Genomic DNA, 24,011 nt, shown 5'->3' with positions numbered 1-24,011 from the left:
TTGCATTTGCGGCCTTTGGTTTAAAACTGACGATTTTACGTTTTTTTTATTGAGATATGATATATTGATGAGATATTCCTCATCTTTCTTTTGCCATAATATACATTAGTCGTGTCAACTGTTAAAACGTGATATCCACTTTACATTGATGAACTAGTGTATATTTTCTATAATTTCTCTTGTATGTAGCATTTAAATTTGTGTTTTATTCTTCAGTAGTAGCCCTGTAGTTTTAAAGCTCCTTGACTCCTCCTCGTAAAGCCGTTTTCACCGGATTCCCCTGAACGCAACACGAATTCTCGGCGGCAGATGCGGTCTCTTTGCTGTTGAGTTTGTCCGCTCGAGCTGAAGCTACCTTGAGGTAATAAATTATTAAGTTTTTGCTCAATGACATTTTATATTACAGCCTGTACATGGGTCGAAATAACTTTTTGGTGTAAAGTATAACCTTTTGAGCCGTGAAAACATGAGACGCTCAAAGTGACAGAAAGTTATGCTAACGTTAAGCGTTTTTTCGTTATTGCGACTAGCACCAGTTTTCAACTAAAATATGAATTAGACAAAATGTAAAAAAAATAAATAATAAAAACTGGAAAAGGCAGTGGATAAAAATGTAATTTATTTATTGCAATTCTATGCTGTAATTTCCTCAAGTGGTATCACCTCTTTAACTTGATACCGTTACATTGTTGCAGACAATCTCATTCATGTCTCCTAAATCAAAATGAGATCAGTTTACTTTGTTAGCAAAGTGGCGCGAAAGTGTGATAAAAAAAAAAACACCACAAATGTCTGAAGTTAACTTTGACCAAGAAAACTATAGCACTATATAACTACCCAGATACCCGGAGTACATGTCAGATCTAGGTTGCTATTGCCTGTAGAAAGCGGGTATTGGCCTGCTCATTTATGGATGAATGAGCTGTAATTCATAATGTCCCAGAGAGCTCTGTAAACGCAATGTTTTATCATAGATATTCAGTAAAAAAATATTTAAAACCAGGTAGAGTTGTTAAGGATCTTATGCAAATAGATTATGCCATCTGCAGCGAATTTATTTCATTGAGTTTATTTTTGCAGAGGCAGTACACATTCATCATGTCTTCCCGCCTAGTGTCCGGGTTTGATATTAAACCATAAAAATGTTCAAGCAAAGTAGTTCTGCTTAAAACTTAATTTTGCAGAAATGCAAAGGCTGAAAATGCAAAAACATGACACCCATAGTGTCGTGATAGCATTTCCTCTTGGTGCAGAGCTTATTGATGACCTATGTGCATGTTTACTGTAATAACATTTAATTAGTAACAGAAATTGCATTAAGAGATAGCCTAACCATAACTCGTTTTGGCTTTTCTTTTAATAAAGTTAATGTACTCATTTATACAAGTGTCGGATTAATATCCCTTTTTCTTTTGCACAGACTCATGAGTGACTGTCAGGAGAGAGACTTCGTTTGGGAGTCTTTGATTTCACCTGGGAAGAGAAAAAGAAAGAAGAACTCCCGAAAGGACAAAGCATGTGTAAAACACAAAAACAACATCACTAAGAAAACAGATGAGGGCATCCAGAAGAAAAAGAAAAAGAAAAAATCCAAATTCACAGAAGCAATGCAGGGACGGAAAGAAAAGAAGAAAGTAAAGAAAAACAAATCATCAGTAGAGTTAGATCACAATTTTGTTTTCACACAGGGTTACTCAGGTGCATCTGGCCCTTTTGCAAAATCAAAACCTGAATCGTCACATCCTTGCAGCACTGAAAAAATAAAGCCTGATGACCAGACTCAAGACTCAAAAAGAACCAAAAGAAAAAAGAAAGTGGCGTGGGATTTATCACCAGGCTACATCCATGTCAAACGTCCTAAATTTGTCTCTTCATCACCCAAAGAGAACATCTTCTCAGAGGAGGAAGCTGTGAGAGACGTTGAGAGTTGTTCACAGGTCACCGTGACAAGTCAACCACATGATAATGACTCTCAATGCACCGCTGATGATATAAACAGCCAGGACCTGTTTATCACGCAGAAGAAGTTCAGGGTGTCGCCCTCCGAATCTTCAAGTGGTGAGGCCAGCGACAAAGCTTTTATTACATCTCCTACACCAGTCACACAACGAGACAGGCGGCTGCACTCATCTGGGGTTCAGGTAGAACAACATGAAGGATCAAACATACATCTACAGCAGTCTCATTTTTATCAGTATCCCAAAAAGGCAAAGGAACACCTGCAGAGGCCGAAGACAGTACAGGTAGTCCTCATAGAAGAAGAAGAAGAAGAAGAAGAAGAAGAAAAGGGGCTGCACTTAGCACAGCAAATTCCCAAGAAGAAAACTTTGTCCTTTCAGAAACAGAAGGACTTAAACACAAACCTAATTGAAGAGAAAAAAGCGTCCAGCCTCGTACATGTAAAACCAAGTGTAGTGAATCCTTACCTGGATGAACCAGTTGTGGTAAACCCCTCCCTGTATGTTACAAAATCAGATAAATACTACTTTTCTTCAAGCCAACAGTCTCCTTCACATCTTCAAAACTCAGGTGGGCTTTCCCTGCTTCCACTCATTACAAAAGCAAGCATCTCCACACAGACGGAAAACTTCTTCACCACTGAACTCTCCTCCTATCTCAACTTCTGCCAAAAACGTGTAGTGACTATATGTTCTGAGAGCTTGAAACCTTTGGACCTCAGTCTGCCACGGAGGGCAAGAAAAGACCTCCCTTCAGTGAATGTGAATGCAGTGAATGAAGAAAAGCGCAATGACCAGAAACCATCATCACTGCCAGAAAAGACAAAAGGTAATGGTCACAAAGACCCAAGCATGCGTCCATCTCGTTCTTCAGAGATAAAGGATGTCGAGGTAAAGAAGGAGCCTTCTGGTCGACAGCAGGGGTCCGTCAGTGCACAGGGTAAAGGCAAAACTCCAACTCCAAGCCCCCAGTCAGAGTCTGAGGCTAAGTCTGCAAACTCCAGTGAAGACAGCGAGCTCCCGTGTTGCACCGGAAAGCCAGACCTGACCCAGGTGAGACCACGTGATCCTATACCCACAGTTCCCTACAGTTACACTGGTTCATACAGCCACCAATCTTGCACAATCTTCAACATTCACACCTGTTTCATCATTTTTTCTTAGACTTACAGAGGAAAAACACATCCAATACCTCAAAAGACACCTAATAAATGACCTGTGTTTCCTGTGTTAAGCGTAAGGCTTGCAATATTTTATATTTTTCCTAATTTCAACAAATGAGTTGATCCTATGAACATGTATTGTCTGTGTGTGTGAAACCTTATATATCTTATTCCTCTGTGCCAGAGCTCCATTCTTGACCATAACTATTAAAAACGCATTAGTGAGCCGCACTGCATATGTTCTTTCATCACAAAAGGACATGGGCACTGTAGTTTATTTTGAGTCAATCTCACATACAACGTCCTGCTGCTGTTCAGTAAACACTAGCTATTGTACTAAATGTGTATTACTCTGCCACTGAAAATAATCTCCAACAGATTTATTATTTCAGTAGAAAGCAAACAGCGGTCAAATCCATCCCTGCAACAAAAATATTTAGCCCCATGGCAAAAGTTGAAGTTTCCCTTTTTATAGTTTGCATCAGAACATTTACATGATCCTTTCCAAATGTGCTGTTAGCAACAATATAAATACAAAGCTCATGTAAATCTAATTAAATAAATTATAATCAACGATTAGCGTTTCTAACACAAATAGGTGACAGACATGGGGTGTTGATGAAAAAAGATTTCTATGGCAACAACTCTATAAATGAAGCAGGCCACTATTGCTCCTCATTTATTCTATGTAGTATCGTAGCGCAACACATTACACACACAGTGCGAAAAGTCTGAGACCATTGGGAAAGTGGTCTCAGATTTTTGGACCCCACTGTACAGTCTTAGTCTTTGAGTAACTTTTACCCTAATTGCTGACGCCTGCGTTACTCCTCTTGGAATAACATTTACTAAAACTTTGAAGCCTAAAAATTAAAAACCTTTTAAAATATATAACTATATATACTGTATGTGAACCAATTTTAAAGATTCATATCTTCAGTAAGAACCAGTGGGCTTGGGGCTGAGAACCAGGGAGGAAGAGTGAATTAAAAGATGGATTAATTGATCTGTTCCCTTATCCTTGAAACTGTTGTGCCTGCGAAGCGATAACAAAGAGGCCTTTGTGTTAATTAGTATAATTTGCAAAAAAAGGTAACTGAAGATACTGTTCAGTAATAAAATGACTTTTTGTTTGACTTCAGGTCCGAGCGGTCCAGACGAGACTCAACGAATCCTTCTTTTTCAAAACAAAAGGAGAGGGACAGTCCCTCAGACCCGAGTCTCCACTGATGAAACTTGCTCAGGGCAGAGAGATGAAAAGCAGGAAGAGCCACTGAGGTCATGAGCAAGGTTTGGAAACACTGAGCGGTCAGCAGTGTGTGGTTGCCGCACTCTTCCTCGTTGAAGACTCAAGACACAATTCGAGGTGTGTGTAGCAGGAATACATTGTTAGAGCCGTCTTGGTTGAAGAGCGCCGCACACAGGTTAGCAGGTGAACAAAATTCAGCTCTTGAAGCTCTTACTCACTCTGAAAGTCGTCTTTGAGGAAAAGTTTTGAGATTCACACTGTCAGGGAGTTCAATCCCTCTATGATATACACTCAGTTGGCAGTTTATTAGGTACACTGAACTATTACTATATTGCAGTCTAATACAACAGTCCTGCGATAAATCCTCCTCCGTGAAGGTTATTATGTTCAGTTTGTGATGAAACTGTTCTAGAGAGATGTTATGTGTCCTCCAAAATGATCACATTTTAACCAACACCCCCTCTAAAACAGTTTCAACACAAACTGAACATTATAACCGTCACAAAGGAGGATTTATTGCAGTACTGTTGTTAGACTTCCTCATTTTTGGATAATAAACTGCCAACTGAGTGTACATGGAAATTTAATTCCAAAATGTACTTCTTGGAAATAATTAACATTTTATTATATAGATGACATCTTTCAGTGTTTGTAAATTGCCTATATTTTCAATTTAGATGCTTCTTTAATGTTGGTATAGGGTTTTGAGTACTCACAGGTTTCTGTGCAAGTTCCATTTAAACATCACTTTCAGTGGCAGTTGTTCGATCTGCACATCAAATTGTAGCTTGGAGCTTTGTCCTTTGTCTGTTCTGTAAATTATCTGTTATCAATTAAAGTTTATTTATTGTACAGGAACAGTGTTTTACTTGCTGTACAATCTGTGATATACTGTCTTTGAGTTTTAACACTGTTATGCACCATCATCTTTATTCATTTCCCCTCCATAGCAGTGCCTAGGGTTTATATAATTTGCCACGACCTACGCAAATAAGATTAAGCTTAATAAGTTAAGCTTCCATGTTACCTCAAATAATATGAACTACGCTTAAGTTCATAATTGTCACAAGATGACTTGGAGCATCTGGCTGTACCAACTACATGTTCAGGATTTACTCGTACATTGACATTTACAAAACTTGTCAACAGTCGATCTGTCTTTTAAGCAAGACGATTACCATTATTCCAAAGAAAGAAAAACATCTTTATTTATATTTTTGCTAGTTATTATACACAGGAATTTGCCAACTGTTAAAAAGATTTGTGTGAAGATTTGTGTGTTGCATTCACTTTCCTTCAGCCAAACTTGTTTTATTCTGCCTCATGTCCAGCAATGTGTCTTATTTTGTTATTTATTCCTTATTTTGATCTTGTGTTTGTGGAGAAAGCAACAACAGTTCCTACTATTAACCTTCATTCTAGCTGGTTGTAATATGCTGATGTAATGCTAAACCATTCACTGTTCACCTTTTATTTACCAAGTACTAAAAACGTGTTAGAAATGCAATATACATCACCAGTAGATGCTTAAATGGTGTTTGAGATATTTTGATTTAATAGAATAGAGCTAAGACAGCCTAGTTGTGTCTGAAGAGCTTGATCCCCATCCAGCTCCAGAGGTGGAAGAAGACATAGACGGGGATGGTGACCGGCAGAAGCAGACTGTAGAAACACAGACTGTTGCTGCTGGTGCAGCCTTGGGGGAAGTTCTCGTCCACTGCAGCAGAGTAGAACAAACCAAAGAGGGACACTATTGGGACCAGCCCCACCATCATAGACAGGGAAAACATACTTGCAGATGGGTTCGGATACAGCGTACTGTTGGATTAGTAATGTGATGTATTATATGTACTTTTAAGCAGGTAGCTAGGATGCAGTATAAGTTCTCACTGTGCAACAACACAAAATGGTATTTAAGCTGAGCGGGTTCCAGTTACAGTGTGACAGAAGTACTGACTTATTCAGTCCAACAATGAGTCTGCTTTACTTGGGTTGGTTTTGTTTGTGATGGTGCTTCTATTCTTGCGTTGGTGTGGTCGAGCTGTCGGCGTCTTTCTGAATGAGTCTGGCTTCCTGAGGGATCATGTTGGGGATGCCGTCTGAGATGGGGTAGGCGATGCCAAGTTCCTCGTTGATCAGCTCATTGGTCTTAGCCTCGTATCTGTGAGGGACAAGAGCAACATGATTTTTCTGTGATGCACTGTTCTAAAAAAAAACCCTTAGATGTCTTCAAAATAAACACATTGTCTTTAGTATGCAATGTTTATCACATGAAAGGTGAGGGAAAGGAAAAGAAATTGAAGTCAGTTAACATCTGAATGCTGCAGCTACCACCCAGTAAGAATAAATGGTGTCCCATTTAACCATAACAAGTGTTACACCATATTCTGTGACACAGTTCAACCATATTGTTACAGCAATACTGTTTTTGATGGCAAAATAGTCACTCAATAATATTTAGATAGAAAACATTTTGGTAACTGTTAACCAAAGTGGCAATCCCGTTCAGATAGGTTGACATATTTAAAACCTAAAATTGTGACCGCAGAGTTTAGACACATCTGTGAATATTTTGATAGTTGTAATTGAGGAAACTGTCTGTCTCCAGGAAGTCAACATCTCACCGGGTAATACAACATCAGTTGTTGCATTTCCTATAATTTCACATGTAGCTAGCTAATCTGTTGCATGTGTCCGTCTTACCTCAGTGGCTTCTTAGACAGCGGACATACGAGGAAATCGAGCAGGGAGGCGTCAAACGGCGGCTGCGCTTCGTCCTTCACATCCGTAAAGCTCCTGACAGACACAGACGAGGGTGTTACCCTCCGTATCAAAGGTGCATGTTTCACATAGCGGTGAACACGAACAGTTTCTGTCACCAGTTTACCCGAAACATTCCGAAACATGACCAAACTACTTGAAAAGACGCCAAAAAGCTCCTCTAACGGAAGAACCTAAGTCAGTGTAACCGAATTAGGAGACCGCTTCCTGTCAACTGAAAACGGTTGTCATTGGTTCCGCTTATTGATTTCTTTGGCGACCCTCTATCAAAAAAAAAAAAAAAAGTATTTGAGACCGTTTTAATCGCGTATCTCATAGATGATTTTAAGATATTATATATAACACATGATATATAATTGTCATTATAATCATAAATATCAATTGGTGTTTCTACAATTTCCACATTTTCCATGAGGTGGTAGTGTTGCACTGTCCAGTTTAATCTAATTTACGTGTGTGATATATGACCAGAATATGAAATCATGGAAGAAAAGGCACTAAAACCACATGAATTACATTAAGCTAAACCACAACAGACACTGCATTACTTCAATACGTTGCTTTCATAAACACATTTTACCTTTTAAGTGAGTAATATCCTACAGTATTGTGCTCAATTTTCCCCAGAATATAAAATCACACTTACCATATCTAATAGAAACTAATAGAGATTTGTGAAGTTCACAAGTCACTGTTTGAACTGTAGTTCCATTTAAGCCCAATAGTTGTCTTGAGCATGATTTCCCAGCAGGTTGTGTCTATACATCTATATTAAATATTGTTAGAGAGCCCGGTGCCAGCTCCAGCAGAATGCATTCCTCCATCCATATGGCTGAAGATATTGCTCTGAGACTTTCTTGGCAGGGAATCAATGTTTTAAAAATGCTTCTAGCTGTAATATATCCCACTGCTCAGTACAAGATCTGCTAATATAGTTTTCTTTTCCTTTTTTTTCCCTAGCTGCCAGGGCTCGAATACATCAGTATAACACTGTAGCTGTGTTCAAACCAAAATGGGATGCATTGTAGCACACATGATTGAGTGATTGGCTGATAGTTGATGTAGTAGAAACTGAAGTAAAACATCTTGAAAATAAAGCAGAGAAAATCCATTCAGAAACAATATTGACTTGCAGTCGGTGCAACAGTAAACATCACACTAGGGCCTGAAAAACACCATTATTGGCTGCACACCAACGTCACATGATTAACACACTAGTTGGACTTAAGCCCACTGTAGGCAAAACAGAGCTGTCTGATGCATTCTTATATACAGTCTGGCTATGATTCTGTGGAACATCTGTACAAAACAAAACCGGCCACTGAGAGTCCCGACGCTCTGATCTAATTTAACACAGCACTGCTCTTGAAGTGCTGATGAAGTTTCACAGTGGTGAAGAAAGGAATATTAGGAGGGAACACTGTGCCAGGAAAGCTTAGACTAGATAACCATTATTGAGTCATTTTTCATACAGTGAGCCAAAGAGATACACAAACGTTTGTGTTAAGAAAACTTCTTTCAAAATCACAGTGATATTTGTAATAACAAACTGTAAAAATATCCAGTCTTGGATAGATAAGCACATTTTTTTGTTTTAGAAACAATATAATATTGTTGGTTATTTAATATTCCTGTTTTAGTGACTTTTAGTAAGCACCATTTCCCTCGGGCGAGACCTTAGTGGGTAAAACGAGGTTGTCAGAAGACATGAGTCGAGGCCAATATACTTAATGGCAGAAACGAAAACTGGCCATGGAGGGCAGAACAGTGCACTGCATACAAGTCAACATTGCAGTTACATAAAGTTTAACAAAATGTTGGCGCTGGAGGCAAACAGGAGGAGGTGGCAGTCTCGCAAGTAGACCTAAGAATTCAAGAAAATAATTGGAGAGGTGGCACTGACAGGTGTCTGGTCGATCCACCTGACAGTGATGCCGCTCCAGGTGCATCAGTTTCTGAAGCCCCTGACACTCTCACCTCATATCAGCATTTTTTTCGGTGGCAGGCAGGTGCTGGTGTTGGTAAAAAATCTTTCCGATTAAAATCTCAGATTTGCAGCGATAGCCTAAAGACTCATATGTTTCTCCAGAGTTGGTGGAGACAACAACAGAGCTAAAAGGAGGGTGGAATCTAACGTTATTCCAAATGAACTATAATGTTTCTCTGTATCTACTAAATGTGTAAATAAGCCACTGATAGCAAAGAAATATGCTATATCAAAAAAGTAATGTCATGACAGAGTTGTGTTTACAACTTGTTTACAGCAAAAAATCAGTTAATGCAGATTGAATTTTATTTTATTGTCCAGAAAGGCCAGTGAAAGAAGCACACAATGAGAGATAGTACTGAGTTAATGAAGCTAGTCAAACTGCAGCTAGTCTGGAGGTAAATTCAGGACTTCAGTTCTTGCATCTTCTGTCCACGAGTCTCCTGTTCTGAACGATAACCTCTAGGGATTCTGTGTTAGGCCAATAATTGAAATGGAAATTAGGTCTCTGTAGCACACAGTGTCACGCTGACCGAGGGATGACTGTGTGAATCACCGCTTCGGTCTGATGGATTGACGTCAGTAGAGTAACCAAGGACAGTCCAGGTTTCAAGCCATTGGCCACAGTGCCCTGACTCATATCTCAAAAATATTAAAAAAAAAAAAAAAAAAAAAACTGTACTCATAGTCCGAGTCACAACACAGTCCTCCTAACCAATGGGTGGCTCAGACTTGGCAGAGAAGTTAGTGCATCCCTGCCAGGGTTGTTACAATACTAATAAGTTCTAAGCTTTCTGGGCAGGGGAAGAGATCTCTCATAATCTCTCTGCTATCAATACAAATGCTACTCAGTGCTTCACCAGCAATGTTGCCTTAAATTGGCTCGGTGCATCAGACCCTTATGGATGTGTGCACAAGGCCCAGTGTCCCAGTTTGGGAGATTGTTTATGTGTTATATTTTCCACCCATGGTGTATTTTCTTTTTGTGTGCAGAAGATCCTCAGAGACGACAAAGCGATGCACAATTCACTGCGGCTTATTTTCATGCCTCTCTGTAGTTCCCTACGAGTGGGAGAAAGAGCTGTTGTGCTTGGAAGGCAGAGGGGCGCGGGCGTTGCACACTCAACAGCAGGAGCGGAGGGGCTGTTTGCGGCCTGCCCATTCCTCCCACTGATATTTGACAGAGCTTTCATCAGTCCCGCGCCCTCCGCTGACCTCTTCACAGTCATTCACCTGCGTACGGTTACAAGAGTTCTCTGCGATGACTCCTTTGACCGCCTCAAGCTGTGTTTCTCAGATTTGCTCTCCTGGTTTGTCTTGAGAAGTCTTCAGGAATCAAGAACATTGACAGACTCAACAGAGCTTTTGTAACCTGGTGGTGACATCTGATGCTTCTTTTATTTCTCCCATTTCTTTTTCCCAAGCAGCTGTCATAGTGAACAGAAAGTATTTTGATGTCTTTCATAATGGTAGAGTGAATCTGTCAAGCCTGCACACCTTTGTTCAGGCTTTCACTGCATAATAGAATATTTCCACTCATTAGCCTAATTACCATAGACCCACATACATAGTTAATGGTAATGCCAAATTATACCTCCCCAGTTTCCACTATATTAACAAACTAAAAGCCTTCATTTTCTCATTTTATTAGCTCGTCTTATTTGTAGGAATCCACTTACAAGTACTTTCACACCTGCCTGAGGATTCAGTGAGCTGAAGTTATGCTTGCCTAATTGAAATGATAACTAATACTTAAAATTTTGTCACTACACCACAGTGTTAGAATAAAAAATGTATTCTTAAGATCCCTACACATGGCCTGCAAGAATTTGAAATGAGAATCTTTTTTGTGAAATTGAATTCAATGTCATTTCATTCTTAGTTGGAGTTCTGATCGTTTCCTTGCTGCGCGTAGGTTTTATCTATTTAGAAACGGGAGATTAGGCTTCTTTTCCTGCCAGGACCGCTTTCATTTCCATGCTGCAATATTGCTGATGTAGCATTTGCTCCTTAATCTGATAATCAGATCCCCAAGGACTTCCTTCTCCTCCTGTCTTTCTTGTCTCCCATGCACCTTTAATCCTCTTCTATCTTTCCCTTTCCTCTTCTTTCTGCACCCCTTATCTCCTCAAAATTTTATTTTTTTTACTTTTCATAACCTCAACCCTGTCCCTCTTTTTTTCCCCCCTTATTTCATTCCCTCTCTTTTCCTCCATTCCATCCAGTCAACACATTCTTGCCAACAAAGATAAAAAGCTAAGCTCCTACTAATGCATCTGATTGATGGACAGGCACAGATCCAATGAAGCGTTGCCCTTCAATTAGGCCTCCATGGTCACCTGGCAACAGCGCACCCTTCAATTAAGTCTCAGTGGTTACTCAGCAGAAGCGTGAGCCAATGAGGTGTGAGCAAAGGTTGACACTGCATCATTACTGCTCCCTTCAAGGCTCCAGAGTGCCTCGCCGACTTTAATCACTCAGCCGCCGGTTTGTGCTATGGATGGGTGTGTGTTTATAACTGTGCATGCTCACGGCTCATTGGACGTGCTGGCTTTACAATACCTCAATACAATACCATGTTATGAGAGGCTCTGAGACTTGTTTATGAGGTGTTAACTCACCCAAACAATATAGGCGCACGGTTTCAGCTTTTATGATACTTTATACACAGAAGTGCTTTATCATTTACAGAGACAAAACATAAGGCTGTTGTGATGCTTGGTATTTTCTAAGAAGGCGCTTTGTTTAAGGATGGATTCCTCGTCAGTGAAGACGCATCCTCAATAATGGTATCTATTAAAAGAGGAGGAGGCAGCAGAGGAAAAGTGAATGTGAGAGTGGGAAGGATGATGTCTGAGTGAGGAGGAGTGAGAGGAAGAGGGAGGGGCAGTAGAGAGGATAATGACAGAGTGAAGGAGGGAGTGAGTGGGATTGAGAGAAATAGTTTCCAGCCTGCTCTTCAGTGGACTAACAAGAGAGTAGGATGTTGCCTGGAGGTGATAATTACTGTATCCTCCGAGGTTGTGTGGCTGCAGAGGCCCACACATTTGCCCCTAGTTTAGATACACTATGGAGGACAAACTGTACCAGTATGTCTTTTTTTTTTCTTTCTTTGGTTTGCAATGTTCACCCCAGAGTTTTATACTTAAAAATTCTTCAGAGCACTCAGGCCATCAAGAGAAGCTAAAATTCACCACTGAAATCTAAATGGGTGACATGGGGGTCAGCAGCTTTTTACTGAAAAGTGAGTCATGCACTTGAAAATGCAAATTTCAGCGATAAAGGAGGCATCAAAAGAGAGCTGCAAGTCCTATGGAGCATGTCCTGGCCAAGTCTCAAACTGATGAAGACAACTCCAAGTAAAATCTCAAATATCCTCAAAGGAAGACTCAAGTGTTTGATGGCAAGTCACAAGTCAGTTGACCTGAGCCCAAGATGTCAGAAAGGTCAAGTCAAATATCAAATTCATGATAGCAAGTCCAAGTCAAATCTCAAGTCTTTTCAGGGCAAGTCTTGAGTCAAAGTTTATTGAGACAAGTGTACATCAGGTCTCAAGGTTTATAAGCTCTTTATGTGCCTTTTAGCATCTTTCAGCTCATTGTTTTGGTTTTGGCCTCAACATTACTGTTTTGGTTCAGTCATCCAACTGCTCACATAAACCCACCGTACCTAAGCAATGAACAGCAGATGGACAAAGTTAGTGTGTAGCTGGTGAAGAAAGATGAGCGCCAGCTTAAGAATCTTTAGCTGTTCGTTAAGGCGATATGACAATATGTCAATACTGTGTAAACAGCTTTTAGCCTATGATGCAAGTTTATATTTTGCTGATAATGAGTATTTTTATTTGTCAGATTTTGAATGCAGGGCATTTTTTTTTTCAATTGTGCTATTGCTACTTTTACTTAGAGAATCTGAACACTTCTTCCACCACTGGTCTTTAATATGCAACACTATATGTCTGTATGCCAGTTGCTAATGCACTATGTCCGGACAGATGATGTGTCTTTGTGTGCTAAACTAAGACCTGAAGTGTTAAACATACTAACCAGTGACTAAATATTCATTGTTTGCAGAGATGAAAAGAGACAGTCACATGGGACACGTTTTGCCATTGTCATTTTTACTATTGGTACTTATAAATATCCAGTTTAAATACACTAGTAAAATAGCTCGGACATTTCCATGACTTGATAATATGAACAGCTTCCCAACAATTGAGATACTTTTAAAACTTCAGGATCTACAAACCTGAGCCACATAAAGAATAGAAGATTAACAGAAAGTTTGCTAACAGATGCTACACAGTAGCCGATAGAAGACATACAGTTCCAATCCTCCACAAGTTACCACTGCTTTATCTGTGTTATTGGTACCTCAGTGGGTTGTGATCGAAAAAGAGAATTTTTGAATACATAATAGCCAGATTAATAATGGATAGGTTCATCCTGTTTTTGTGTTGAATTATTGATAGAGATTGTTGACGGCAGGGGTTTTGAATAACTGGGAGATTGATTGCACAGCAGTTATAGTTAATAAAGCTTCATGACAGTGTGTAACTTTTGGAGGTCTGTAAATGTAGAGCAAATGATTTAGAACTATGCAAGTGTCAAATCAGCAAAAGTTAAAATGTATTTATACATAAAACATACACTCCAGCACTTTCAACTACAAATGCCCAGTCTGCATGGAGTTATATTTGTACCTCAAGGAATTATTTGTGTTTGAATAAATAAAATCAAACCTGTTTTATCTTTTGGGAAAAAAGGCTTTCCCCCTTATGCTGAAAAGCCGGATGTCTGGGTTTTCCACCAGCACTCAAACACATCATGCATTTGAGGATAAGAGACTGTGAAACAGCCTCATAACTCCACACAAGTTGAACCCAATCCACGTATCCAACTGTCTGTGTAAACAATCTGTAAATAAATGCAAACAACGTCACAAATATTTTTATTTATATGCACAGGAAGCTTTATAAAAGCAATGTTATTCACTCTATGAAGTTAAAGTTGGAAATATGTAAAATAGATGTATACTCAAGTTGTAAAGATTGGTTTGTACTTGTTTGTGGAGTGGAAAAAGCACTTGTGACCACCATACTTTACTCACAAATCATCAAACACATTTATCAATCTCATTTTTCATTTTAGAATCATGAAACACACATTTCTCACCAATACTGACACAAACGTCTACCATAATCTCTAATATAGCTATTTTTCAGACTTATAATTGTCCCATCACATGCTCAGAACTGAGGGACATACTAAATTTCATAACGGTCGGTAAATTATGCAGAACGTTTACAACACACTTACACGTTTTGTTGGTAATTTTACCATTTTCTTGTGTTTCCTGTTCCAAATAAGTTTGACTGAATGTTTGTTTAAAACCTGGATGATCATCTCACATCTTATGTTTCATGCCCTGTGACTTCTTTTTAGAGACAAAAATGTTGTTGAACTTTTTCTGTTGCTATTTTTCATGAACGTAGCTAGCTAGCTACCAAGATCCCCATTCTAGCTAGATACCAAGCTAGCTAATCATTCAACCAATCAGAGCTTTGTGGGATTAAGAATGGAGATGCTATCCTATTTAGCTGCATTGGAAGATAGCATCTCCATTCTAGCTACCAAGCTAACTAGCCAGATGGTGATGCTAACTTCTTACGTAGCTAGCTAGCTAGCTAGAATGTTGATGCTATAGCTTTTCCATTTCCTAATCATACAAAGCTCTGATTGGTTGACTATTTCAACTGGTGGAAACAGATGTCAGTGGGCACTCTAGACCCATTTGAATGGCTAAACAAATCTGAGATGGTGGTTCAGAAAATCATTGGTCGTGAACCAGGCTAGCCATGAGCCAGACCTCAGCAATTAATTTGGTGCACATAGAGTCATTATTATTGATAGAAAGGATGACCAAAACTAGCTACAAAAATAAGACAAAATCTATAATTAACTGGTAAATTTCTATAATGGTTGTAACTTCTATGGTTGATGAGACATGAGACATCCATATATATCCAACTTTAATTTCGCCGTCGTAATTTGTGCAACTGATTAGCGCATTTTACATGTAGCGATGAACATGTTCAGTGCCTGGCCTTCGTTGTTGATTAACTTAATTGTAAACACGACTTAAATCATTACAGACAAGGTAAGATGAAGCGAGTGTGGCACAGTGGGATACTGACGACTTACATAAATGATAAACTGGTGGTGTCCTCCAGATTCAGGCAAAAATGCTGCATTTCTTGGCTGACGATATGGATGGGGTCAGCCTTAGGTCTTGACATTCAAAAGGAGGACTTTGAAGGAGGAGGCCACTGACATAATAATACATTTTATTTATAGAGCACTTTTCAGGATACTCAAAGACGCTTTACACAGAAGAAGAAAAATACCAAATAATATAAAACATCAAACAGTAAATATCGGAACTTGAGTTTTTGCTCTGTTAAAGCTTCTGCACATTCGTTTTACACCTGGACAGGTACTCTCAATTATTTTGCCAGATTAGTCATTTTCTCAGGACTGTGTGGGCATGTACAGATTTAGTTAAAATGATATGTCAGTTTTATTAAACCTATTATGGAAGGACAACTACAGCTTTGCTTCTTTTAAATATACAAGGTTTGGTGACCAGGCAGAGTTCTCCCTGTCACAATTGGCTATAATAAGTGAAAATACCTGTTTGGAGTGACAGTATTTTAGGGTGGATTTTTCCTTTACCTTCTTATTCATCATATTAGGTCTCAACCAGAAGTCCTAACATCACTGCCACTCTGCTTTGAGTTCACCTCTTCGAGAGCAGGAAGACTTTGCAGTGCCATCGGTACCAGTGAGGTCATATCCTCTGTAATATTTCTGGGAATTTAGAGTGTTTCACTTCATATAGAGGAGTTTACATTCTCTGATTACAAAAATATAATGTGTTGTTTTTTTTAAGGTTGATTCTTGATATTTTACTTCACTAAATATCTAAAAATTGACAGTTTTTAGTCAAAAAGTTTGGCTTGTGGCTAGTTCATAATTTCTTATTTCAGTGAAGTCATACTGTGGGAATTTGGACTTACTACCTCAGCATTTCTAAAATCCAACACGAACAGTTTCCATATAATTTAACTCTTCTGCCCAGGTCTGAAAATAAACATTATTGCTGCATGAGCCAGAGTCGTGTTATGTGCTGGTGTTACAAAAAGTTTGCAGGAAAATCATCTCCTGCTCTGTCTCTGAACCCACCAATACGACGTCTGCCAGCATTATCAACATCTCTGCCCCTGATGTAATTAATTAGAAAGCATAATGTGAAACTTCTGCGGGATAGAGTTTCTGTTACAATGTCACTTTAAATCACTCTGTGGTTAATCTCAATCACTTTGTAACTTTTCTGTGATCCTGAGGAAATCTACAGCATCTGTCCCGCATCCATTGTTTTTCCAACCCAGTGCAGATGAAACACCGCCCACTTCCGTATGACAAAAGCCTCAATGAAAGATACCTTCAGCTGTTGGTACTCCTCCATGTCCTGTTGTCCTGAGCGCACACAACCACTAAGTCTGAAATAAAAGCAAAAACCAGCCAGCCAAAACCATCACATTACAGCAGGCCTAGCTACATCATTGATTCATTAACTAATACTAGCTAACTGCTTGTACTCAGGAGCAGGCTTTAAAAAATGTTAACAGGAAGCAAGAATTAACGTTAAACTAACTTTTTAGAAACAATTTGCTAGTTTATTGTTCTAACTCAAAGCCATGGCAAACAGATGAACTGCCTCAGCTCTGTGTAAATGTGATTGTCACTCATCTTTAAAAGCACTGTTTTCCAAGCTACTATCTTTGTTCCAAAGACTCTGGTTGAACCTCAAGGGACGGGTGTATATTTTTTTATTGATCAATAGAAGCTCAATAGTGCTCAATCTATAGGATGTGTGTAGTCACTATTTTATGTGATCTCTCAGGTGTGAACCAGCTAGATTATGTAACTACCTAATCAATAATATGTGTGAACCGCTTAATCAATAGGATATGCATACTTATACTTAGACTTGTGCAACTGTCTGAAGCAAGACGAGGCCTAAGGAACTATGGGAAAACCAAACAGAGGACCATATGTCATATACATGACCATGACTGGTAAACAGCAGTACATGTATTTAGTGATCATATTGTAGAAACCTTGGTTTGACACCATTACGTGTAGAAAAAGATATGCAGGAGCAATTGGATCAGTGCCAGAGTATGACGTCATGATGGGTAGATTCATAAAAATAAACAAAAAACCTGGAAAATAATGATAGAAGCTTCTTGGAGAATGGAAAAAGGGTGGCACCCTGGAGAATACGCTCCACAATAGGTGGAGACTCCCCAGGAGACATAAGGAGATGCTTTTTGAATTCTGTTTTAGTGCCTGTGTTCATGAACCAGCCTCAAAGTACAGTAAATCTAATAATTAACACTCGACTCTGCTTTGCCTCAGTGTGTTTCTTTATTTTTGAAGTATTTCTTTAATTTAAATGTACCTATGGGTAATAAAGTAAAGTGTTTCGGAAGACCTGAAGAAGAGTTCTGCCGCAACAGGACCCGCGTTAGTGTGGTTTCCACGGGAAGGCTTCCTTTGTGTCGTTGAGGCTTTCACCATGCTGAAGTGGGCGGTGCTTCATCTAAACTGGGCTGGAAAAAAATGATAGATACGTCCTGCCTACACTCTGAGTCAAGTAGTGTGTAACGATAATAACTCAAAACCGCTCTCCTCTGTATAATTTTCAGCCAGGTGGGATTGTCGAATTGTTAGATTTCTCTGAAACATGTGCCGTCACTCACCTTCTGAACACAAACATATGGAAACCGTGGTTACTTCTATTGCTATGGTGATTGTGTGATGACGCTGAGGGAGCTCAGGCCCTTTCTTAAACCACAAACAGGGACCCTGAATACATCACCAGCCTGCTACTGCTAATAAGCAGAGTGCTCACGTGAGTTCATGAGCCCGTCCCCTGGAACAAGTGACCTTAATTTTCATTTCAATTGTTGGGTGGATAGTTTTATGAGCCCTTGTTCCATCTTCGTGTGTCTTTTCTCAGGCCATTGGTATAAAACGGCTATTAGGTTACTGGTGTTCTGTGTCTGATTGGAGCACATCCTTTGCTGTGCAGATTCTCATTAAAAATAGATCCGGTATCGCAGCTCACACTTTGGACACTTAATGCTTAGGTCAGCATGTTTGTCCATGTCTAACTGCCACTCTAATTCTTTTTACGTGCACCAGAACTCTGGGTCAGTTTGGTGTTTTTGGTGTGAAGCGGTCGAGTTCCTCGCTCGCTCTTCCTCGCTTACCGAAAGAGTCCATCACAACACAGTTGTTCCAGCAGCCAAGCGGCGTCCCTGTGTTCACTGCGGCAGGACAGTCAGTATGTTAGTGATGGTCCATTTCTGACCGGTGCAGTCCTGAATGACCAGCTGGAAACTGAACTCTGACTGTTTGCTCTCCACCAGCTCCAGACAGCGCAGAGACTCTGTGTTCTGGATGGGGCCACCCTAAAGAGAGAGAGAAAGTTAGAGGAAGTGAGCAACACAGTATCTAAACAATAACGGCCATCAAGGTTAATATGCCGCTCTACTTGGTGTCGTGTCTCCTCCGCTGAATCCTTTTACAGATACAGCACAGTGGCCTCCATCATTCTGAAACGGAAGACACTCTGATGAAACCAAGATTGAACTGTTTGGACGCAATTATAAGCGTCATGTCTGGAGGAAACCAGGCACCGGTCACCATCTGTCCAATATCATCCCAGCAGCAAAGCACGGTGCCGGCAGCGTCAGGCCGTGGGGTTTGTTTTTCAGCAGCAGGGACAGGGAGACTGGTCAGAGTTGAGGGAAAGCTGAATGGAGCAAAATACAGAGATATCCTTAATGATCCAGAGAGCTCAGGACCTCAGACTGTGCCACAGGACAATGACCCTTACCACACAGCCAAGACAACGCAGGAGAGGTTCAGGGACAACTCAGTGAATGTCCCTAAGTGGCTCAGCCAGAGCCCTGATTTGAACCCAATTGAACATCTCTGGAGGGACCTGGAAGGAAATGTCTGTCCACCGACGGTTCCCATCCAACCTGACAGAGCTTGAGAGGATCTGCGGAGAAGAATGGCAGAAAATCCCCAAATCCAGGTGTTCAAAGCTCGTCATGTCGTACCCAAGAAGACTCGAGGCTGTAATCACAGCTGAGTAAAAGGTCTGAATACTTATGTCAATGTGATACTTCAGATTCTCCTCTTTAATACATTTGAATACTTTTCTAAAATTATGTTTTTGCTTTGTCATCATGGGATATTGAGAGAAGACTGATGAGGGGGGAAAAAAAAAAGAATTTTAACGAGGCTGCAACAGAACAAAATGTGAAACAAGTGTAGGGGTCTGAATACTTTCTGATTCACTGTACACGGGCAATATTTCATCCATTGGTATTCAGATCTTTTTGGCAATACTGCTGATTTCTCTCTTTCTCTCTCTCTACCTCTCTTTCTCTGTGTGTGTGTCTGTGTGTGTGTGTGTGTGTGTCTTAGTTTCTCTAACTAGGCTGGAACCTAAACTGGGTCCTTAGTTTCGTGGAAACAACAGTAATATGTTCTAATGAGCCTGAGCCCTGGAAAGAGGAGACCAAATCTATTTGTGTCAAATTGGTCGTGTGCTTTAGGAAGGCTGTTTAGTTTTAAAAATCAATATGCTTTACATTTCCCACAACCACACACATGATAACACACACACACACACACACACACAGGAAAGACCTTCGATTGGAGCCTGAGGAGAACCGCGTGCACCACAGACCTCTGTGTTCTGTATGAGAATAGCTGACTACACTACCAATACAATTAAAAAGAGAAGACCTGTGTAGAACAGTAACACAGTCGCTCTCTTCTCTTCTCTTCTCTTCTCTTTGAAGCTTTCGGCTCACTGAAAATAAATCAATTCTCCCAGCTTGCTTGTCTGTGTGCACAGCTGCCTCTCTGCACAGAGCAGTTTGTCCACACATTGGCCGCCCTGTCACGATTCTGCCCCTCCGTTCCCCCTCCGCCCTTTTTCCACTGCTTCCAGGTCATGTTCCTCCACTCATCTGCCTAAACCTACCTTCACCCACCAGATGTCCACATACTTTTCTCCTGCTTCCTATCGACCTCTCTGCCCTGCCCCTACAAACACCTGTTCCCACTTCTCATCGGCCCCGCAGTCACCTGATCTCTCCCCAGCCTTCCACGTGTTCACCAATCAGCCTTTCACTATTCATACCGGCCCTTTGTCACATCGTCTGCTTCTGTTCTCGGTCATGTTCCCTTGAGTGAAGACGCCTGTTGTCTGTTCCTGTCTGTTCCTGCCTGTTTTACTTTCTTCTCAGCTGCCTGGTTATCCACTCATCTATCTGCCTGTAAACCTTGGAAGTATCTTCACTGAATCAGCCTGCCTTTGTTTAGCTACTTCTACTATTGTGACATGTCTGGCATGTGTAGGTGTATTCGCTTTATGGAACAAAGTGTGCACACTCTGGTGTCACACTCACACCTGACGTGTATGAAGTTCACTCAACTCACTGTCAATGTTTATGAAACCAGTTTGAGACGACTCTTGCTTTGTAACATGGTTCATAAGGATTGTTATTAAGGAGCTCAAAGTGTGCCAAGGAAACATTCCCCCGCACCGTCACACCACCACCTCCAGCCCGGACTGTCGACACAGGGCAGGTTGAGTCCGTGGAAGCTGACGTCAAATTCAGCACAAATCCAGATTCGTCAGACCAGGCTACGTTTTTCCAGTCTTCAAGCCTGTGCCCACTGCGGCCTCAGATTCCTGTCCCTGGCTGACAGGAGTGAAACCTGATGTGGTCTTCTGTCGTTGCAGCCCACGCACCTCAGTGTTGGAAGTGTTGTTCATTGTGTGAGATGCGTCTCTGCTCGCCGCCTCCTGTGACCTCTCTCATCGTGTTTTTTTGTTTTTGAGTAAAAGCTCTAGAGACCGTCGTGTGTGAGACTCCCAGGAGATCACCAGTTTCTGCTACTGCTACCGATGCTCTATCAAAACACTCATATTTTGATATGTGATGTGAATGTTAACTGAAGCTCCCGGCCTGTATCTGCTGCCACATGACTGGATGATTGGATAACTGCATGAATAAGTGAAATTTATACAGTAGGTGTTCCTAATAAAGTGCTTAGAGGGTTTATATACAGTGTGTAAAAGGGAGAGCTGGCCTTGCGTGATGGATGGCGACACTGTTGCGTTACACGTCTCGCCTCTGGAGCGTCAGCACGCCGTCTGAAGTCACACACCGGGGCAGCATAACGCCGCCTTTGTTTGGTTCATAGTAAACGAGCAGAGCCGGTGTAATGAGGGGTCCTCTTCGCAGAAATATGGCGGGATCTGTGTTTAAAAGAGGCAACAGAGAGAGGGCCAGGGAATCTGTCTGAGATTCACATATTGGATTTACAACCGTTAGCCATCACTGACATTGATCTCGGGCTAATCAGTGAAATACTACCATGCTGTGTTAAATCCCTCTCGACTTCTAATGATCCACCTGTTGAACCCTCTTCACAGACCTTAAGTCTTTATAAAAAGTGCTTTCATGTGAACCCAATCACCCACTAAATTATCTTTTCAGACCTATTTGAAAAGGTCTATCTAATTGGGGTTTCAATGATTGAAATTGCCTATTTATTATCCTTCATTATTAATTGTGTTGTGGTCTGTTGCATAGTTGTTGATGATGTTTTAGCATTTGCATCTTTGTACTTACGTCTTCTCCTCGTCTGTGTCTGTGGACACTCCACATTAGTAAATGGCGTTTCTGAAAACCAATCAGGCAAATGATTTTGTTGCTGACTTTACTGATAGCAACTGTTTCATAACCAAGATGCATAATTGATTTAGAAACTTCAAGTGACAGTATCAACCTTGAGGTGTGCTTTAGAAATTTTAGAGCCTGGAAAATGACATCAACTTGGATGTCAGGTTTTTCTAGTTATAAAACAGATTCACAGGTGTGTGTCAAATACTGACTGCAGTATGTTTTTTCTTAACTCTTATTACACAAAAGCACTAGTCATGTGAGAGCCAGACCTTAAAGTGATAGTTCAGGTTGTTTAACGTTGCGTATTTTCTCAACCGCTGAACCACCGTATTCCTACGCACAAACAGCTGATCTGCGGCAATAATACGGAGTGGTTCAAGTTCAAACGGTTGAGAAAATGTAGTCTCTAAAGGAAAATGCTGTCCGACGGCAAGATAAAAAGGTGTAAATATTCAAAATAAAACGTACACTTTTAGGTGGCAGAGCATTGAGCGGCTTGTGCTGGTATCCGTGTCTACTTTTCCAAACTCGGAGTGCGCCGATCTAAACCTACTGCATGTCACCTCACACAGCCCCGCATCAAATTACCCCAACTATCATTTCAAAGCTACTCTCATCCATCATTCTATATTTCAATGGATAAAATAACTGTGAGGTTTATAGTCAGCTACCCTCAGGCCTCTGAAGCATTTTAGTGTGTTTTCCTTTTTTGTTTTGGTTCACTCACACGGCTCTCATCAGCTCATACAAGCCCAATGATGCACTACTAATATTAGTGTTGTGTTCAGTTTGTTGCGATGCCTTCATGTGGCCTGAAAAACAAACATACAACACTAATACTGCAGGTGTAAGTCTGATATCAAGACTTGAGGTCTGGTCCATGCAGTTATCTATCTGCTGTTCCTCACGTCAGTGTATATAGATAGAGTTTGGTGATCACTGCCACCCTCCCCTTCATCGATTAATCATCCTCCTCTGCTCAGCTATGTCTGACAGATTCTGAGAGTATGTCATCTTTTGTGATCAATCTAATTAAATTAAATTTGCTGTGTGAAGGAGTCTTTCCCCTGCAGGGGGAAGTCGGTTGAAAGAGCGTGCGGGGTTTTCTGTCAGGTTGGATCTTCTCCACAGAACAAGCAAGATCTTCAAAGACCCCCTGGAGTGATGGCCGACAACAGCGATGCGAACCCTGCACCCAACCACACGTTGTACACTGGTGCTCTGAAACACTGAGCAGCTGAATAAGGGGACGCTCCTCTCCTGTCTGGTCCAGTTCAAGGTGGAATGTTGCACCTTTTATATTCCACGTCACCGCTCTGTAGAAAAGGTACAAAACACAAACGGGGGACATTGTTGTTCCGCCTTGATACCGACAGCAGAGGAAGCCGGATCGCCGTCTGTGTCAAAGGGAGAGCTGACGTTGCGGGACGAATGGCAACGCTGTTGTGTTGCACCTCGCTGTGTTAGGAATCCAGTTAAATCCCATTTCATTTCTAATTATCCACCAGTTGAACCAGGGTAAAGGGCCGGTGAAGACTCTGATGGCGCTGGTAAACACTTTATGGATGTTTTGACAGTCTGCCGGTCGACCAGGATCTCATCTCTTTCTTTGTTGGAGACCGTCTTAGGATTCGTCTCAGGAAAATTGTGGACGGTTGCTTTCACCTGAACGCTGCACTGTGCCGTCATGAGTGTGGGCCGTCCCTGTGTGTTTAGAAACGTGGTGAGGGCCAGCGGTTTAACGGGGAGGGACTCGCGTGCACTGACATGCACGTGTGTCCAGACAGAACAGAGAAACTCGGATCACAGATTAAAACTCACACCGAGGGGGTGTGACTTCGTTCTCTGCCCAGGACGCCATTACTCCGCTATGTCTTTACATAGAAAATAGCTGTTTGCTGCTACATTGTTGTTTAAAATCTCATTGACTGAACCTTTAAGGTCATTGCCTTTACAGCCTTGTATCGCTGCAGTGGACAAAATGACTGATGCTTCATAATTGTTGCTGCTAGAATCAGCAGTCTGT

General features: G+C 40.9%; 3 protein-coding genes across 3 annotated transcripts in view; all 3 read right to left on the bottom strand.

Moving 5' to 3' along the window:
* Positions 1-5,902: 5,902 nt before the first annotated feature.
* On the bottom strand, positions 5,903-6,181 carry pigy (phosphatidylinositol glycan anchor biosynthesis class Y). The gene has a single exon (XM_022746252.1). The coding sequence runs from the start codon at positions 6,158-6,160 to the stop codon at positions 5,948-5,950; it is 213 nt and encodes a 70-aa protein (XP_022601973.1). The 5' UTR covers positions 6,161-6,181; the 3' UTR covers positions 5,903-5,947.
* pyurf (PIGY upstream reading frame) lies at positions 5,996-7,348 on the bottom strand. Its single transcript, XM_022746251.1, has 3 exons — positions 7,074-7,348; positions 6,358-6,531; positions 5,996-6,087 (listed from the first exon to the last, which is right to left on the bottom strand). Exons 1-2 carry the CDS (start codon positions 7,274-7,276, stop codon positions 6,387-6,389), a joined length of 348 nt encoding a protein of 115 aa, XP_022601972.1. The 5' UTR covers positions 7,277-7,348; the 3' UTR covers positions 5,996-6,087; positions 6,358-6,386.
* Positions 7,349-18,524: 11,176 nt separating this feature from the next.
* The window catches only part of LOC111222513 (polypeptide N-acetylgalactosaminyltransferase 18-like), a 130,494-nt gene continuing 125,007 nt past the window's right edge, over positions 18,525-24,011 (bottom strand). Inside the window, exon 11 of the mRNA XM_022746270.1 lies at positions 18,525-18,679. Coding sequence (XP_022601991.1) covers positions 18,533-18,679 — 147 coding nt within the window. The 3' untranslated portion in view covers positions 18,525-18,532. The remainder of the gene's footprint in view (positions 18,680-24,011) is intronic.

The sequence above is a fragment of the Seriola dumerili genome, unplaced genomic scaffold (genome assembly GCF_002260705.1).
Source record: "Seriola dumerili isolate Sdu_G_001 unplaced genomic scaffold, Sdu_1.0 BDQW01000097.1, whole genome shotgun sequence".
Classification (NCBI taxonomy): Eukaryota; Metazoa; Chordata; class Actinopteri; order Carangiformes; family Carangidae; genus Seriola; species Seriola dumerili.
The sequence above is the reverse complement of the archived record's forward strand: the minus strand, read 5'-3'. Positions and strand labels throughout refer to the sequence as shown.